This window comes from Crocodylus siamensis, chromosome 13 (genome assembly GCF_052110815.1).
Source record: "Crocodylus siamensis isolate JL-2025a chromosome 13, ASM5211081v1, whole genome shotgun sequence".
Lineage (NCBI taxonomy): Eukaryota > Metazoa > Chordata > Crocodylia > Crocodylidae > Crocodylus > Crocodylus siamensis.
In genome coordinates this window covers 8928687-8946874 of record NC_143407.1, presented here as the reverse complement: position 1 = coordinate 8946874, position 18188 = coordinate 8928687, and the positions used below count along the sequence as shown (strand labels likewise).

At 53.5% G+C, this 18188-nt stretch overlaps 2 protein-coding genes across 4 annotated transcripts; both read right to left on the bottom strand.

Moving 5' to 3' along the window:
• Positions 1 to 796: 796 nt before the first annotated feature.
• FANCE (FA complementation group E) lies at positions 797 to 8745 on the bottom strand. Of its 2 annotated transcripts, XM_090026108.1 has the most exons (11): positions 8498 to 8745; positions 8081 to 8314; positions 6770 to 7463; positions 5942 to 5986; positions 5145 to 5204; positions 4856 to 4999; positions 4304 to 4427; positions 3427 to 3502; positions 3095 to 3161; positions 2500 to 2625; positions 797 to 2089 (listed from the first exon to the last, which is right to left on the bottom strand). In XM_090026108.1, the coding sequence occupies exons 1-11, from the start codon at positions 8509 to 8511 to the stop codon at positions 1985 to 1987; spliced, it is 1689 nt and encodes a 562-aa protein (XP_089882234.1). In that variant the 5' UTR covers positions 8512 to 8745; the 3' UTR covers positions 797 to 1984. The 2 variants fall into 2 exon arrangements, with proteins under 2 accessions (XP_089882234.1, XP_089882235.1); XM_090026109.1 differs by lacking the exon at positions 5942 to 5986.
• A 1964-nt stretch (positions 8746 to 10709) lies between these two features.
• Positions 10710 to 17955, bottom strand: LOC149853842 (uncharacterized). Of its 2 annotated transcripts, none has more exons than XM_090025403.1 (8): positions 17837 to 17955; positions 16236 to 16355; positions 15322 to 15638; positions 14905 to 14999; positions 14560 to 14768; positions 13586 to 13696; positions 13278 to 13422; positions 10710 to 11742 (listed from the first exon to the last, which is right to left on the bottom strand). In XM_090025403.1, the coding sequence occupies exons 1-8, from the start codon at positions 17908 to 17910 to the stop codon at positions 11587 to 11589; spliced, it is 1227 nt and encodes a 408-aa protein (XP_089881529.1). In that variant the 5' UTR covers positions 17911 to 17955; the 3' UTR covers positions 10710 to 11586. The 2 variants fall into 2 exon arrangements, with proteins under 2 accessions (XP_089881529.1, XP_089881530.1); XM_090025404.1 differs by having other exon boundaries at positions 15328 to 15638.
• Between the last annotated feature and the right edge of the window lie 233 nt (positions 17956 to 18188).

Genomic DNA, 18188 nt, shown 5'->3' with positions numbered 1-18188 from the left:
GGAGCCCCTGGCGGCAGCAGCGGAGAACTGCACCCAACCGGGCTGGGAAGGGAGGCCTCTCTGTGCACCCCCGGCCCCTTCTCCAGCCTGCGCCACCTCCCCCCTGCAAAATCTCGGCTCTTTCCTGCCCCTCTGCAATGTGGCAGTCTCGGCCCGGGGGGGCTGCCCACTCTGCTACCAACAACCCTCTCCCACTGCTGCTCTCGCAAGGCTTATTCATCTCTTCTTTGCCACAGCTCTGGTGTTGATGCCTCTTGAGGCTACCCTTTCCTTTAGGCCAAAAGTCATTTCATTTAGGCCAGGGCCTGTTAACAGACAGGGGTTATACCTCAGGGGGTGGACCAGCGCTGTCAGGAGTTACGCATGCACCGCCTACGCATCGCCACTGGATTATGGATTGTATAGGATGGTGTGGATAGGGATGATCCTGCCTCAGGCAGGAGGTTAGACTAGATGAGCTCTGGAGGTCCCTATTTCTCTACCGCTACATGGACCCTTTTCTTTATAGACACTGCCTACCTGTGCAGATGAAAGCAAACAGCAGTGGGAAGGAGAGTAAATGGCAGTTTTAAAAGGTGAGCTGCAACCTTCTGACAGGTGGTTTGTGACAGTTACCTGGGTTCATGTCTGTCAAACACTGACGGCTGCTAGGGAGCTTGAGAGCATACAACAGACAGCTAACAATGATGTTTTAGAACTGGATGCATTTCAAAGCAAATCCCGTTGTTAACTCAACCCTGCCTCCCACGCCAGGAAGAATGAAAAAAGTCAAGGGACGGACAAAGTTACACAGGAAAGCCATTGAGGATCTATATGGGCTATTTGTTTATTGTATTGTGGTTACCAAGACAAGGAGAAAGAACAAAAGTGTATTCTCCTTCAGGTTTCAGATGGATGCAGTACAGACAAAGCCTTTAGTGAGACTTTTATAGCAATTTGGAAAGAAACAAAACCCTGGGTGAGCGCCTTCAGCTCACAAACTGGGTCTTTCACTGAAACAGCAGAGCATGAAACTCTCCTTCGATATCTCCAAACTAAGTATCCATATCCCTCTTAAAAACATTTCATTAAAAAAAGGAGAAGCAAGGGATGTAAACCAATCATGCTCTAACTTGTAGTTATGGAATAACTCAGTTATCTGCAGTTCAGAGAAGCTTGGGATCTGTTTATCAAAACCACTGATTTACAAAACTGGGTTGAACATTTCCGAAGAAGCTTGCATGAGATTTATGGTGCCCCTTATTCGTAGTCTGGCCTCATCTGGTCCAATTCAAATTGCAGGGGAGAGAAAGTTATTTCATTCAGACTACTTTCACCTTGCCCAAGAGAGCTCACTCATCCAGCTCAGTGCTCAGCCACGTAAGGCCTCATCTTCTGACGATCCAAATGGAGTATGGCTACCATGCAACAAGAGTTTTTATGCAAGAGCACAAGCCAAGTGGAATGCAATGGTCCCTGGGACAAACTGAGCATTCATAGGAAACGTTACCTTGTAGGTTCCTCTAGAATTAATTATCCATTAGCTTTAGGCTCTTCACACACAGACTTCTTTAAGGGCACCTGCAAGATGCCAAGGCTGCCTGTTAGCAGAGCTGCTCAGTAGATGCAAATACTTCTGCCTGATGGGCATTCTGCACACACAAATCCAATATTGCTTCTCAAGACCCGTTCTCCAAGTCTCCACTTTCATTTTGAAGAGGATGAAAAAGCTAAAAAACTCTTAATGGACAAGGAACCTGCATGTCGGCTGAGCAATAGTCAAAGCCAGCCCTTCAGTGCAGCTCCCGTCTGCATCCATGGTAGCTTCTCAAGGCAATCTCCAGCCATTTCCACAAGCTGTAGTCAAGAAACACAGGAGGGCAGAACCGTCTTCTTGCATATTCCCTTTGGTGGCCTGCGGTCCCTTCTACTGGTGCAGACCCAGATCAGAGACCCATGAGGCTGTTCCATCCCTCAGGAAATACAGGGATCTGACTTGCTTTTTTCAACTGGGAGCCACCTGTTCCAGCGCTACCTGCAGAGATTTCTTTAGGGCTGTTCTATTGAGATCCAGGACACTAGCCAGATGGCTCCGATGGGTTGGAGTAACCTGCAGAGGAAGACAGAGAAACAGGTAATTAGGCTCCACTGGCCTTGGATTAAAGGAAGCATCTATGGTGCCTAACAGTTGGTTTCCCTTCTAGCAACAAGATCATTGCTCAGAAGGGGACTGGAAATACTCTGGGTCTCATTTCCATCAGGCAGTTGAGTTGTGGGTGCTCAACACCTCAAAATCAAGATAGAAGTGACTCACTGCAAGCCCACATGGATTAGCATTCCCCACAATAAAACAGATTAAGCCAGGGAGTAAAGACAAAAAAACCCCAACATCCATCTGAAAGGTGTTTAAATTGGCACCCCAGTCACTAAGACAGAGCAACAGACACTCTAAGCAGAGCCAGTCTGAGACAGTTTCCTCTTAGCCCTGGCCAGCTCAAGGCACGGCCCCCATGGACTCACGTTGCTTGCACACACAGTCAGCACAGTCATCAGCAACTTGGCATAATTCATTGATGTGGCAAACTCCTGGGCCATCCGGCACAGATTCAGGACCAGGCGGTTGAAGAGCTCAGGGGGTAGCTCCACCTTAAAGAAAGAAGTGGGCATGGAGCAAAGAAGATCAGCAGAACACGGAGACCAGAAGCCATTTCAAATACCCAACACCTCAGCCAGGCGCCACTGAAACGAGCTTGGCATGGGTTCCAGGCAAATTAGCCTGGTCAACAGGGCTCTCCAACTGGAGGCCTGCAAACTGCATGCAGCCTGCGAGGGGCCAGCCTACAGCTCACAAGCCCTTGCAGCCATCTCATACTGTCCCTGCTGCAGGGGAGCGCGTTTGTATCCAGGTAGGGACAGCTCCTGGCCACAGGGAAGCCGAATAGCTCTGGTCTAGGGGACAGAACTCAAACAACAAATGACTGGAACTGCTCAGATCCAAACACTGCGCTGCTGTGGGGAGAAGCCAGGACTCCAGTTCCCTGGGTCATCAAGACAGCACCTTGCAAAATCTAGAGAAGTATAATTTGAACACAGGGAGACGAGCGTGTTCTCTCACCTGCCTTCCCAGCACCCCAAGCACAACTGTGATGAGCTCTTCTGACCACGACATCTCCAGCAGCTGGCTGTAAGAGAGAAAATAAGAGGCAGGGAACACTGTGGATGTCATGAGGAATGCATCAGTGCTGGCTTCCAGCACCTGCCCACATTGCCTGATACAATAGATGGCCTCTGTACATATCCATGGGAGTCAACTGTGCAAACCCAGGCTTGCTTGTGTCCTTGTTGTCAATGAGACATGCCAGCTTAAGGCAACTGGCAATCCAAGTCAGTGCTGTAGAAGGGGATACCAGAGAAAGTGCAAATTTGCTGCCTTTTGCAGGGACTCACCTTAGCACCAGCCTCATGTACTCTGGCTCTAGGCAGTCCTCTATCACCTCACACAGGAGCTTCATCCGCTCAGAGCCTGACAGGGCAAAAGGAAAGAAGTGGGTTGTGCGTGCCCATAACCATTGCATCCACCCATGAGAATGGGTCACATTCAAAGGGCTCACATAACAGCTGGTTGTCTCTCGCACAAGAGGTGCCGTGCCTAGGGCCACAGTCAGCCCTGGGAGTGGATCCACTCAAGTGGATGGAGTTGTGTCCTCTTACGCCAAGCTGAAGGTTGACCCTTGGAGCCCAGCTTCACCCTTTATAATATTGTCAAGAGGAACTCTACCTACAGCATTTGCCTGTTTGTAACTAGTCCTTGGATGCCCACCTACCCAAGTGATACTAGTACAGAGGCTTAACTCAGTGCAGTTCCTGGACACTTCCAGCCGGTGGATTTGCATCTGCGCCTCCCATGAGCACCAATATTTTGGGCGGGGGGAGGTGCTCCCTCCCTCATTCGGCTTAGATCAGGAATTCTCAAGCATTTACACACTGCAATCCTTTGTTCCAACCGTTCACAAACAGACCTTAATCACCCCCAGAATACACTGCGCTCAGTCCAAGGACAGTTCAAAGGAAGTGCCGTGAAAGGAATAACTGGGATATCTGGACACAAAGGATCCCAGTAAATCAGCATATTGGTTCCATGTCATGCACTGGTTTCAGAGCAAATATGAACAGTCTATGAACTCCCAACCTCAAAGCAAGTGCCAGCAACCCAGAGACAGGACCCAGGTCAGGATAACAGTCCCAAGCATGTAGGATGCATAGCATGCGAGTCCAGTCACAGAGCAGACCTCTGCTCTACAGGATGACGTGGTTCCAAGCTCACCTCCTCCTGGAGCCTGCAGGACTGGGGCAATCAAGGCGCAGCAGAAAGGCCGAGGATATTTGGAGCAGAATGAAGTCAGAGCAGCCATGAGATGGCGTGAGGCGGGCTGGGTGAGTGAAAGAACCTAGGAGATAGGGAAGACGGACAAACTTTGTGCTGCTTGCAGGCCTTTTGCTAGGCTCTATCCCAGTTCTGGGGCTGTCAGCAGAGCCCAGCTTCAAAGGGAGAGCTATGATGGGGATGTTTGAATAAGCCATGCAGTTGGGTGGTAGAAGAAAAACTGGCTGCCTTTCCTGCATCATTTTGCAGTGCTCTTCAAAGTCAGAGGAGCAAAGAGGGGTAAAGGCCAAGTCAGGCTGAAGTCCCTTTGTCTGGGTATCAATATTACCCCTGAAGGTGCCAGTCCAGCAGCCCTGTACCCTCCCTGCGTACAATATCCAGTATCAGCTCCTTCCACAAGACACAAATTACACAGGAGAAGCTCCTTGATAATGCCAACTACACGGGCCTTCCTTCCCCTCAGCACTCCCCACGAGGGCCAGCAGTACGTACCCGCTGGAGGAAGAGCTGCCTTGTCAGTACTGCAGCATTGGTGTAACTGAGCACAGGCGTGAGAGCCAGAAGCCAGGTGCAGAAGCGCATGAGGACAGGCTCTGGGCACTGAGAGAGCTGAAGCAATAAGCAAAGTCCTTCCAGCTGCAAAGAGAAGGACACACATTACAAGGGGACAATGGCATATGTCACAAGCACTGGGAAGAGAGGAACAGAATGAGCAGCTGGGTTTGGAGGGCTGCTTTTAGTACGGGAAGACCCTCCTGAGGAGTCTCCACTGTTTACTCACCTGGCAGGGGCTGCATTCATTCAGGATCTGCAGGGCAGGCAGGGCAGCCTTCTCAGATTGCTGCCAGGAAACAGGAGATCAAACAGGCATTTAGAACAACAGGTTCTTACCCCTCCTCTTCAGACTGCTTCAAAGGAAACTATCAGACACAAATCAGAAAAAAGCTCCCCAAGATGGGCCAGAGACAATGTATGAGAGTGGCCCTTGCAGAAGAAACATCAGCCCTGCAGCAGTCACAAGGGGAGCCAGTTCTCAGATTTCACGAGTTCATCTGGCCAAGCTGCTCCTGCCCCATAAATGCGCCATGAGGCATTCGGGTGAGAACCCAGAATTGGGCGTAAGCGCTCCCAGACCCTGTTCCCATCCTCTGCCACAGATTCGCTGCACTATTTTGAGAAAACCGCTCGGCTTTTGTGCGCTGGTTTCCATGTCTGTATAAGGGGACACCACATCCGTGATGGGGGCTGAGGGAGCTTAATTATGGTTTGTGAAGCAACTGAGATGCAAAGTACAAAGTAGCATTAGGGACTATCCTCTGAGCCTCCAGTGTTAGCTGCAAAGGGACAGCATAGCAGACTCACTGATCCACAGAGGCTTTATGTCAACTGTGCAGTGACAATCATCAGTGCCCAGTTTGGACACAGCTGCGTATCAGTATGTGGAAGCTGCAGCAGGACTGTCCTTTTGTCAGGTAAGATCACTTCCCCCCAAGGCTGCCTCCAAAGCCCATCTCTTGCAAGCCTCTCTGGATACCCCGCACTAAGTCATCCAGACCTTCTGCAGAAGGAAGAACTTACACTAGACTCCTTCTCCAGCAGCATCTTAAGCCTTGGCACATGCATCTGGGAAAAGATGTGTTACAAACTGTTAAATCCTAGAACCTGAAGCCCTAGGAGAGGCAGATTCGCAGTATGTGTCTGTGTTGCCCCAAAGCCACACAGATAATCCCCCGTCCCATTTTATATCCATTCGGGTTTCAGGAATGGGAAACAGGGTGGCTCGGAATGAAAAGTCAGCTGAAAGGTTACTGGGCAATTTCCCTCACCCTCCTATTCTGAACTGTTGTTTAATCGCATACTGTTAAACAGCTTTTGCATTCCACCCCAGAAGTGGCTGCACTTAAGAAGCAGGTAGCATGACCCCCTACCCTCCCAAACTGCTGTACGTGGTCTGCAGATCATTTGGGGATCTTTGAACGGGAGGAGCTCAGCAATGCTATTGTTGCATTTAAAGGCAGCCTGGTTCTGCACTGGAACCTAGCAGCAGCCATTTCTGGAGGGAAAGCCAGAACACGTATGAGAGGTAACCCAATAGCTCCTGCCCCTCCCATGGCCATCCCCAGAGAGCAGGCCCTCAGCTCTGCACCCAGCTCTTGCTATGTCTGCTCCCCAATTGGATTTTGGCAGCTTTTACATCACAGTGCAGGACCAGTTCCTTGAGGCTGCTTTATATTGGGCAGGGAATACATCAGCATCAGATAGCTCCCCATTTTCCCCCTTCAAAGCCGATCTGGCAAGATTGCTGTGACCTGTGGAAAGATGGGTCTCTATATTCTGCGTGCCTGGAGAGAATTCACCTGCAGAGCAAACTGAACACCCAGAGAGAACTGAAATGTTGGGCTGCACCTGGAGGGAGTCAGGGACTTTTGCTGCCGAATCCTTCTGGGAATCCAGGCAGGCATCTCCTACTTCCTCCGCCGCATCCTGCTGCAAACTCTGACTGGCATCTCTCATCTCAGTACCAGCATCCTGCTGGGATCTCTGGCTCTGAGCAGGCTCGTGCCCCAAGACCTCTCTCATGATCTCATCCCCAGGACCAGCAGCATCAGCTCCTCTCTGGAAGCTGCTTTGTCCCAATTCAAATCCAACCTCATCCAAGCGTGTTTTTTTCCTCTGCCTCTCCCCCCCGGGCTCCAGACTTTCCTCGGCTCCTTTCTTCCGCTTCTTGACTTGTGATGCCGAGTTTGGGACCCCAGCAGGCCCTACCTCAGAGCCTGGGGGCTTGCTGATGCACCAGTTTAGTTTCCTCTCCAGCTCTGGTTTCTGCTGGGCAGTACCTGTGATTTTCTGGCAAAAATGCTTCAGTTGCTGCTGGCATGTGGCGGTCAGGGGAATTGGAGTTGAGCAGCGTCTTTCTTCTGTCACCCCCTGCTCAAGCAGATCTGCCAGAGCCCGCACCCAGAGGTCTGGACTGGGATCCTGTCTGACGGCCTGAAGCAGCTGGCCGAGACAGTCCTTCGGCACAGTGGACCGCACCGCGTGCAGCAGCGAGAAGAGATTTCTCTGACATAGCACAGGCAGCAGCAGCAGCAGCGGCTTTCTGAGGGAGGAGCAGAAGGCAAAGGGGAGGATTCGGGGTGATTAAATCTTGGAAACTCTCCTGCCTGGTCCAGCTGGGTGCTGCCTCCCAAAGCACCAAGCCACCATCCACCCATGGGAAGAGGATGTATGGAGGAGAGCAGAGGGAGGCTAGTTGAGACCCAGACCCAGACCGCCCCCCTTCCACAAAGTTTGGGAGGGATGGGGTCCTGGCCTGGGCCGCAAAGTGAACATGTCTGATGGCCTATAGGCAGGAAGTCCTGAGCTTTACCCCTGTGCTGGGACTGGAAGCTCCTCGTGAGCTGGCACGGGACAATGCACTCCAGCTGCCTCAGCGTTTGTGAACCAGGGAGTTAACACCACCCCATGGGGAAACTTCAGCAGGAATCACATGGGTAGGTGATTACCTGTGGTAATCTTAGGTGCATCCCTAAGAGCAAAGCTGCCATCTTCACCCATCCCAAACTCCCAGCAATAAAGCCGGTGAGCAAGAGATGTGGCCCTTCAGGGCTTTATTAGGAGTTGGGAGCAGGAACAGGCCCCCAAGGGGCTAGAACAGCTGCATCACAGACGAGGGGCTACGACAAGCTTTCCAAACAGGAAACACGCGGCACTCACAAGGCGAGGGCCTCCGCAGGCCCCTCCAGCACCGGGTCCTCAGTGCACAAGGTGGCTATGAAGGTCCTCCAGTGGAAGGCCTCCCCTGGCGGGCTGCGAGACTGGACACGCGGGAGGGCTCGGCAAGCCGCCAGCGCCCCGGACGGCCCAGACGTCAGCGTGTGGAGGAGGAGGCGGGAAGGCCTGTCGAACCTCCGCAGCCAGGGGGGCGAGGGCCGCTCCATCCTGCGGGGACTGCAAAGGAAACGGTCAGCATGCGAGCCCGTGTGCAACACCCTGCCCCAGCCCGGCCCAGCCCCTGGGCCCAGGGCTCCCACTGCTGATCCTCGCTGCCTCCGAGACCATCGCTCTGTCCCCTCGGGCGAGCTCTCGTCTCCAGGCAAGCTGGGAGGAGGGCACAGACCTCCTGGGACATACTTAGCTGGGCGCATGAGACTGCACGGGGTGGAGACCCCTGACCAGCCGCAGCTCCGTTTTGCCCCAAGCGCAGCAGGCGGTTGGCCGCCTCCTCGCGCCCTGCGGCTGGTCCCAGCCCTCTGGAAAACCCAGCCACCGCACTGATCTCCTGCAGCGCACGGGGCAGGGGAAGCAGCGCTGAGGCAAGGAAGCGGAGCCGCAGGCCGGGCGGGGAACAGCGGGCCGCAAGCAGGAAGCCGAGCAGCAGGCCGGGCAGAAGCGGAAGTGACGGGTAGCGGGGCGGGGCGAGCTGTGGCCCCGCCCCCAGGCTCGGAAAGGCGGGCGTGCGCCGGAGGAGCCCGGGCGGGAGGGGTCTGGGCCTGACCCGGGAAATGGCAAACCCCTCCCCCCCTCCGCTGAGGCTTTCGTCCCAGGGGGCAGGAGAAGGTGCAGCAGGGTGTGCCTGTCCCCACCCCTGCGCTGGGGAGCCGGGAGGGAATGGGCCCGAGGCGTAGGGAAGGGGAGGGTGGGATTTTCACCTGCCTTAAAGACCTAAACAGTCCGGGTGGGGGGGGGCTCCATTTCTACAAGGGGGGGTGCAGCCGTGCCGCTGCATCCCCTCTGGATCCAGCCCTCACCCCATCTACAGCAGCACTCCCCCCCACCACTAGTAAAAGAGGCACTGGAGTAGGGGCTGTTGCGGTGACAAGGGAAACGCCATATAAGAGGGTAGATTAAAACACCATGTGTCCGGGTCCGTAACAGAGGCCGGTGACGGCGACAGCAGCAGCGAGTCCTCCGGCGGGAGCTGGACGGACGAGGACAGAGAGGACACTTGAACTGAGTGCGTGACCCCGCAAGCGTGGCCTGGGCTGGGGGCCCAGGATGGGCTTAGTTGTTTTGTGTGTTGCATGCGGTGCAGGTATTGTACCGGGTTCAGGTGGCCAGCGGGCCTTTGTACGGGGTGGTTTTTGTAGCGGGGGAAGCTTTTTCCTTTGGTGGTGGGATATGAAGAGTGTAGATGTGTACGTATATATAGACATATCTTTAAATAAATAAATAAAAATCTGGGCCCATGATGTTCTTCTGGTGTGGTTTAGTACCCGCTGAGGTGTTGGGGCTTAACGCCCATTTTATGGAAATGGGAGGCTCCTCCCTAGCTTGCTTCTGCACCATATGGCTGAGGGCGGGCAAAACTTGGGAGCATCCGAACCCCTAAGCCTCTGGACTTGGGTCTGCACGTAGGATGCCTGCCAAAGGAAATATCTGAAGCCTCTGGCAGGGGTGGAGGATGTTTGCCGGTTGTAGGGCGACTTATGATTCTGCACTGACTCACGGATTTGGACTTGATTTGGCCTGGAACACAACCGTTTTGTTTTTTTTAAAAAGAAAACTACGTCAGAGATGCATCTGTGAAAGAGTCCACCAGGTCCAGACTGAGGACACTGTCAGCTGGCCAGGACCAAAGCTCTCTGCCAACTCCATTAAGCACCTGCGCCAGCGAGGTCCGGCCGAAGCTCCCAGTCCAAGCAGGGCAGGGACTGCACATCTAACCCAGACCTGAATCTGGGGTCTACCTGGTGAGTGAGGCTTGCAGGTGCAACACTCTTCAGCATTTCACAGGCCTGTGGAAGGGTCTCTAAGCTCATCTATGACTGAACGCCTCTCCACCCACCCTGTAGGGCAATAAACCCATCCTCCTGGGAACTAGATGTGAGGAACCAACATATCCTTTCCCCATTCACTTACCCCAGCAAGAACAGGGCAACACTCTTGGGCAAAGGTAGCATCAGTAATAGAAGAGGGACCCAGCAGGTCTCCCCTCATCTCAACAGGCTCCTCTGAAAGGAGTGGAAGTAACTTGGCATTAAAATAGCGCCAAGTCTCCATGTGCATCCCCAGCTACCTGGCCCCTGCCCAATAGCCACACTAGCAGCACGTAAAGACATGCAAGAGCGAGCAGATTATGCTATTGTGAAGTGAGGGTGACATAGAAGGCAACAGATGATAAAGGAAACATTTCTGTTCCAACCAGTTGCCTCTACTCCAAGCCATAGGCAGGGGCTTCAGGAATTGGTTTCTAGTGGAGGGAAGGAAGTGGTAGGGCCAGTGCAAGCAAGGCCCTGAGCCAGGGAGGGGTAGAGGGAAAGTTTCAGGATAAATCCTTGCTCCCATCCTTTCTTCTCCCCCTGCAAAAGTTTGCAGGCAGAGGGCTGATTTTTTTAAAGCTCATTTTATTGTTCAGGAAAATCTGTAAGTTGCAAGAGTTAAAAAAAAAGTTGCCTTGTACAGGCACAGGCAGCTTAGGGAACAGGCAGTGGCCCTTTCAGTTCATAGGGCTCGCTGATCAGGTTACACAGCTGCCAAGACAGATCTCTGCATCAATAAAAACCCCCAAACACTCTCCTACCCCATACCCCCTGCACACGCGCGCACACACACACACACACACTAATCCTAGACTGGTGCCCCTCTTAAGTCTAAATATGGGCAGACAACAGCATTCCACCGCTGCAGCAAAGATGCAGGAACTGCCCAGTTCGGGCAGTGCTGCTCAGCCAGCTCCTCCCAGAGACCAGCATCAGCAGCACAAAGGCACAGACCACTCAGCCTTGCAAGGGTGCAATGCTGTGACTACAGGACACTACAGACCCTGGCAAGAGGCCTCCCAGCTGCTTGCTCTAGGGGAAGGTGTGGACTGGCACCAGAACCCATGCTGGGAACCAGAGAGGGTGAGGGAACTAGGTAGAGAGGCATGAAATTCTTAAGAGAAGGGGCAGAGGGAAGGGAGGGAGGGAAGTGTGACATGAAGTGGCAATGGGGCTAACATCTCACACTAGGCAGGCCAGAAAAAGGCGAGAGAGATCCCTCTCCCTGTGGAAGCTAGCTTCCCTGTCTAAAGCAGGATCTTGCGTTACCGTCTCCCATCTACAGAACAGCTCCAAATGAGATACTAGAGGCCCTGCCAGGCAGACAGACAGCTGAGCAGCTTAAAAGAAGGTCATCTCTTCCTCCTCCCCACCCCACCCCCAAAGTAGTTTCACAAGTCACTGGTGGCATCAAAGCCATCCATCCATCCAGGCCCAGTCATAGATCCCCAGGTCACTGGTTTACTCGGAGTCACTGGAATCACAGTAGAAAAGCTCATGGCAATTGTCCAAGTACCCAAAACCTTCTTGCAACAGGGCACAGGTGAGTTCCCACTGGACAAGAAAGAAGTCATCTCCCTCTTCGTCGGAGCTCTCTGAAGGAGAGGGATTGAACACCTGCAACACAGGACATGACAAGCTCACCACACACAGGAAAACTACAAACCTGCAAAGGAGTTCAAAATGGAGCTACGCCCAGGAAGGAGTCTGATAGCAGCCATCATCTTCCATAGACCTGCCCTGCCTTGGAAACCATGGTGCAATAGGCAGTCGAGACAAACCCAGACCACGTGCTAGGAACAAGATAGAGGAGCTCCATGCCAACCCCAGCTCTCCCAGTACAGAGGCTGCTACGGTGCCAGGACTCACAGGCCAAGTGCTCTCTGAGGCACACTGACAGTTGCAGCTGGATCTGTGCATTACAGTCTTTCTGCTTCCAGGCCCCAATCCTGCAGAGTTGAGTTACCAGCCTCAGCCTTTTTTTTAAGTGTCTGGGCAAAACTGTAGGAATGCAGCCGAGCAGCAGACCTCAAGCCACCCAAGTAACTGCAGTACACGGGCCTCGAGCCATTTAAATACTTACAGATTTCATCCTGCAGTTAAAAGGCTACAGCAGCACAGAGTTTAAAAGTTCAGCTGAAATTATCAAACTAAGCAAAATGGCAAAGTTTGCCATTTGGGTTTAACAAGAAAGGCCTGGTGGGAAGCATCACACAGGCAGGCCTTGGCATAAACACCACATGGCTCAGTCAAGCTTTAGCTCATGCACATCAGCAGTAGTGGTGGATGCAACCCTCAGCATAGCCACACCATAATATTTCTCTTAAGTTGTGAAGTCAGCCTCATCAGAGACTGTAACAATAAGGAGAATGGAAGACAGGAGGGAGATGAACAGCAATCCAAGACAGTAAAAGAAATTCCACCTTTTGGAAGGGAGCATTTTCACAAGAGTATAAATCCCAGTGATTGACCCCTATGTCAAATCTGGTTTGCAGACTCCAAGTAAAACCAAGGGTTTAAGTGAATCAATGTGAGAATGTTTGCTAAAAAAAAAAAGTGTCTCTCACCCCATGGGTCATGACCCAGAAATGGGTCACAAGATATACAAGAAGGTCATGAGCAACTTGAAAAAAATGGAACAACAAAATAGATTCTCCTTCAAAAGAAAAAAAAAAAAAAAAAGTGTGGGAAACCATGGCTTTTCCCTTGCAATGGGCTGTGGGTCAGGACTGGCCATCAGTGCTCATAAAATGGGTCCTGGTACAAAAATAAAAGTTGAGAACCACTGCAGTAGAGTAAGCCATGTGTACAAGATGGGTGTAGACTGGAGGAAAAAGCTGGAGAGAGATCAGTGGATCCAAAGCAGCTTGCTGCTGGTTTGTGTCCCATCTTCCCCACCCCCGCTACACAGTTTCAGGGAGCTCACGGAGTCACTAGAGGCCCCTGGGATAGGTGGATACAGAAGAAAAGCTAGCTGGGACACTTGCCACGATCTCTCACCAAATCCCAGCTCCAGCAAGGTTTTGAGCAGCACCATTTTTTATTCTTCACCTGCAGAGCAGTGGCCAGGTCTGTTGCATCCAGCCTCCCTCTCCAGCCCCAGCAAACATCTGCCCCTCATGGCTCAGGAGTCTTGAACCAGCCAGACTTACCACGGGGCTTCCTCTGTGTTGCGGCCTGTGCCGAGGGGGTCTCGTGGCAGGGCACTGGCCTCGAGGCAGCTCATGCAGGTAGATGCACTCCGATTTGAAGGGACAGTGGCCACGACCTCGGACAAAGAACTTGCATCTGATTTTTCTAGGAGAGTTAAATTCTCATGAATTCAGATGGAAAATTTTCAAGTGCTGGTAGAAGACCCACCTATGAGCCAGCAGAGTCAGGGCCTGCACCCTTGGGACAACAGGCATCTCTGCAGGTCCATCCCACCCTACCTGACCATGTGCAGGTGTCACCCACTTACCCAGTCCGTGCCTTGAAGGTTTCTATCAACTTCTCTTTCTCATTCATGTCAGAGACCCAGTATTTGTGGGGGATGAAGTAACTGGACATGACTCGACACTCGGGGCAGGCCCTACGGGCAGAGCAGGGGATTTCATCAGCATGGAGGGCACTGCCCCTAGGGACCAGGCCAGTCCTCAGGCAGGCAGTGCTACCACCTATTTCACAAGAGCCCAAAGCACTAAACCCCACCACACAACAACAGCCAGTAGAAGTTGTTGCTGGAGTGGGTATTTGGTAGGCAACGAAGCCATCACCAGCTCAGTCTAAAGCGGGGGGGAAAAACCAACAACCCCTGCTCATGAGGCTATTGTGACTGGTAAAGCTTGGAGGTAGATGGTTTTTTCTTGTCAGATTGTGGCTCTTTAAAAAAAAAAAAAAAAGAGCCCACTATGAGATGCACTAGATGCTTCAAGTCCTAGGCAGGTTTCCCATTTGTTCAGGGAACAATGATATAACAATACTGAGAACAGGACTCAGAAAGATTGACCCTACCACCTCCTCCATCTCATTTATCTTCCCAGTGCAACAGAAAAAAAAATAATGAGCATTAAAAAAAAGACCACTGTTGGTTGCAGCAGGGGCTCTGCAGCAACCTGGAAGATGGAGTCAAAAAGAAATCATAAGGCAAAGCCATACGAGGAGTACAGAAGAGCAAGCAGTGTAGGGGCAAGCAGTAGAAACGCTCATCAGCTAGCTAAACACCTGTTAGCACAGGAGGAGAGGTAGCAGGAAAGGACTCTATACATGCAATAGAAAGAAAAAAAGAAAAAAAAAAGGACAAAGGGAACTTGGGGGATGTATTAGTAACAGGGAAGAAAGAAAACCCCCCAAAACTCTGAGATAGGAGGCCGAGCGCAGAGCAGCAGTGCCAACCACAGCGTGCCTTGCCAATGGACCCATCCACCCACCTTGGTGACTGCCACAGGCACTCACTTTATCACGGCGTTCTGAAAGTCGCGGCTCTTCCGCCACTTGCTGATGCAGCCAACGCAGTAGGCATGGCTGCAGTTGGGGAGGATCCCAAACAGGCGCTCCTGAGGCAAGGCCTTCTCATAAACCTTGTCCATGCAGATGCCACACACCACGTCCTTGCTCTTCATCTCCACCCCAGCAGCAGCGCCGGCTCCCAGCTCCCCGGCAGCCTGCAGGGAGCCACAGCAGCAGGTTACACGTACTGCAGAGGCTGGCTTTCAGTGCTGCCCATTTGCATTCCCCACTGGGGAGAGCAGAAATCCCAACCCCCCACCCCCTCTGGAGGGGGCATCATGCCCCACACACCTCCATGCTGTGAGCGGATGGTAGGATGGTCTTGCTGGACATGACTTCTGGCTCCAGAGGAGCTCTCTCAGGTCCCGTCTCTCCTCTTCTGGAACCTGCCCAGGAACAGAACTATTAGTACAACACTCAGCGACTGCAAGAGTCCTGTTCACCCATAAAGGGAAGAAGGGATCTGAAGAGCCAGACTGCAAGTGGGAGCCTGCTGTACAAACTTGCAGACATCTTAACCTCCAGGGCTGCATCCCAGCTCCATACAGAGTCTGTCCAGCAGAGAGCTGCTCAAACAAAAGCCACCTATGGATGCCAACTTGCCAGCCCGTCTCATCTCAGCTACATTGGACAACATTGTAGGGTGCATTGGAAAGCACTGCTTACTCAGACCGTCTGCAAAACCCACCCGTCTCCGGTCCCACACACCCTCACCCGAGTCCTGCTGGGCCTGCCGTGGGACAAACTCGCTGCTGAGGGCCCAGTCTGGGGGGTGCCGGGTGTCAGGGACATTTTCTTTGTCATACTCTTCCTCTTCAAACTCGGTGCTCAGATACATGAAGTTCAGCTGCAGCTGTGCAACGCTGGGGACCGCCGGCGCAGAGCCGCGCCTGGCTCCTCCTCCCCAGCTCCTGGCTATTGCCTCTGGCACGCTGGCCGGCTCTGAGCCCCGGCGGCTCAGCAAGGGAGGCTCAGACCCGCACTGGCTCCAAGCAGGCCCTGGGTTTCCTTGGATGTGCTGGTAGCTGGAAGAGTCAGAGGGAGGAAGCCACATAGGGAGGTGCAGGGGGAGGCACAAGGTAGCACCCAGATCGGGCAGCATTGCTCCAAGGAGCATGGACAGTGGGACCTGGAGGGAACAGCTCCTGCTCTATCCACCAGGGAAGATGTTTCTACAAGTCTAGGGGATCAAGACCCCCATCACCAACTTTAGTGGAAGATATCTACACCCTATTTCAGCATAGGACTTTCAACAGCCAAAAATTGTTCTTAAAAAAAATCGTCTCCTGGTATGCAGGAGGCAGGAGAAAGAAGCTGGTGTTGTGGGAGCTCCCACTCCAGTTACACTCTCCCAGGCTGTGCCTGCCTGGACCCCGTCTTCATCCGAACCCTGGGCAAGGAGGTGCCCATAGCAAAATCCCTGCACCCCCTCCCAGCCTCCACTGGTGCTGCCAATGGAGAATTGGGACTTGTTAGACAAGACTCTGGAGACTCTCGCTCCCCAGCTTCTGCACAGGCTGGGAGCAGGAGCACGTGTACCAGGGTGTGGTCTAGGCTGCTCAGAGGAGCCCGTGACCCCAGCCTCTAGCATGGGTTTGGACTATCGTAGGCCACATTCTCACCTGCAGCGGTCTCCGTAGCCACAGAACCCGTTCTGGAAATACCTACAGATCTGGGCCGACTTCCTGTCGTGCAAGAAACGGCAGTTCTGACCCCATCTGCAGGCTCCACGGGCAAAGTTCCTGCGGGAAAGGCGATTACATGCACTCGCACGATGGACCAGCACAGCCCGCGCAGCCCTGGGGCTGCCACCACACAGCCCCATCCAAGCAGCACTTGCAAAGCCACTCCGGCCCCAAACTACAGCGAGCCCCCTGCTTCCCAGACTTGTGCAAGCACTGTTCAGTTGGACTGGGCAGACCTGCTGGAGGCTGCAGAAATGTGACCCCATGTTCCCCTGGGCCCTTATAGCCAGCAAGGTTCACCCAGTGCAAGCCAGGTGGCTCATGGCAAGAGGCTTCTCTCTACCCAAGCTTTTGTATCCTATCCAGTGCTGGTTTGTTTCTTTGCTAGGGGGGGCAAAGCAGGAGCATATTGGGCTTCTTGGGAGTTGCATCTAGTTCCCGCGGGTGCCTGGGAGCTGTGCGGCCTCACTGAGCCACAGTGCATTAAGAAAGGAGCCTCTGAACTGAGATCACAAGTGGTCTGGGAACAGAGCAATAGCCACCCTCTTTCCTTAAAAAAAAGGCCCCCGGTTGTTAGCCAGATCAACTCTAAATCCTTTGAACCGTTCATGAACCATAAGTGGCCCTACAACCAACAAGTACCCTGCAACCCAGACTTTTCAGCCTGGGGGTTCAGATGGCTGCCAAAAGATCTACAAGTATCCTACGTGCAGGCACAAGCCTGGAGACGTGCCCCCAAGTTTTGCTGGCTCTCGGCCATATGGCCGCAAGAGAAAGCTAGGGAGCAACAGCCACCAGGGAAGGACAGGGGGGCAGTTTTTCCCCAGGGATACTGCACTGGGCACCCTGGAGCTTGGGGGAGCAACCTGGCTGGCTGGGATGCCAAAGCCCCAGGGCAAGGAAGGGAACAGACCAGGAGCACTCCCTAGCCCTCAGGCCATCTCAGCTCAGAGAGGACCCCCATCCTCCACTGCCCAACAGCTTGGACAAAGGAAGAGGCCTGGAGAGTCGGGCACCCCCTGGGGGAAGTGGAGGAGAAAAGCACTCATCCCAAAATGGCTGTGCCCCTTTGCAGCCCCCTCCCCTCTCCAGACCAGCTTCCAGGCATCCATCACCCCTGGAGCTTTCACACCCACGTTTCAGACTCCAGGATGCAGCAGCCACCAGCTGGTGCTAAAAACAGCACAAAGAAACCTTAACCGACAGGAAGTCCTGAGCCAGGCACTGGGGAAACCCAGAGGGGAGAAAACACCAGTGCTGCTAGTGCCTTAAGCTCCGCTGCTTCTGCAGTCAGCATCCATGATGCAAACCCCTGGCCCTGGAAAGTCTGGGCAGACCCACGCCTGGCCAGGCAGGAGCAGCAGGGCCTCTAGGGCCAGCACAAAGGGTTAACTCCAGAGCCTACTTAGGGCCAGCTGAAGGCTCCCATTAGCCAGGTGCAAGCCCCCCTCCAAGAGCCACCCAGCCCCAGCAAACAGAGCAGAACCTCAGGGCACTGCCAGCCTGCAGCCAGGAGCCCCCTTGCCCCCAGCCCTTACCTGCACAACACCCTTGCACAAGACCCCCTGTTGCCTTGAGCCCCTCCTGTGCCCACCACTGCCCCAGGCTCCATCTTGTAGGATGCCAGCTCTAAGGGCCAGCTGGCCCCTCCAGAGGTATTTATGGCAGGGGAGGGGTTTTACACCAGCCCTCCTCCAGGGCTGGGCCTCTGCAAAAGGGAGCACCTAGCTCAGCCCTGGCTTATCAGATGCAAGGAGGGGTCCCCACCTCTTCCCTCCCCCTCCCCATGATGTGATCCTCAGCAGGAGGTGCTGGGGCTGGAGGGTTACACCCAGAGCTGTAACCCCTTCAGTGCTGGGTTGGGAGGGGGCCAGCTGTGTTTCTGCCCAT

Coding starts and splice junctions, on each gene's coding strand:
- FANCE (XM_090026108.1), bottom strand. Junction 7,464..8,080: donor CCTGCGGAGGCCCTCGCCTT/GTGAGTGCCGCG, acceptor CTCCTCCCTCAG/AAAGCCGCTGCTGCTGCTGC. Junction 5,987..6,769: donor AAGTCCCTGACTCCCTCCAG/GTGCAGCCCAAC, acceptor ATCTTTTCCCAG/ATGCATGTGCCAAGGCTTAA.
- LOC149853842 (XM_090025403.1), bottom strand. CDS start 17,910: ATGGAGCCTGGGGCAGTGGTGGGCACAGGAGGGGCTCAAGGCAACAGG. Junction 15,639..16,235: donor GGCTACGGAGACCGCTGCAG/GTGAGAATGTGG, acceptor TGACTCTTCCAG/CTACCAGCACATCCAAGGAA. Junction 15,000..15,321: donor CCAGCAGGACTCGGGTGAGG/GTGTGTGGGACC, acceptor GTTCCTGGGCAG/GTTCCAGAAGAGGAGAGACG.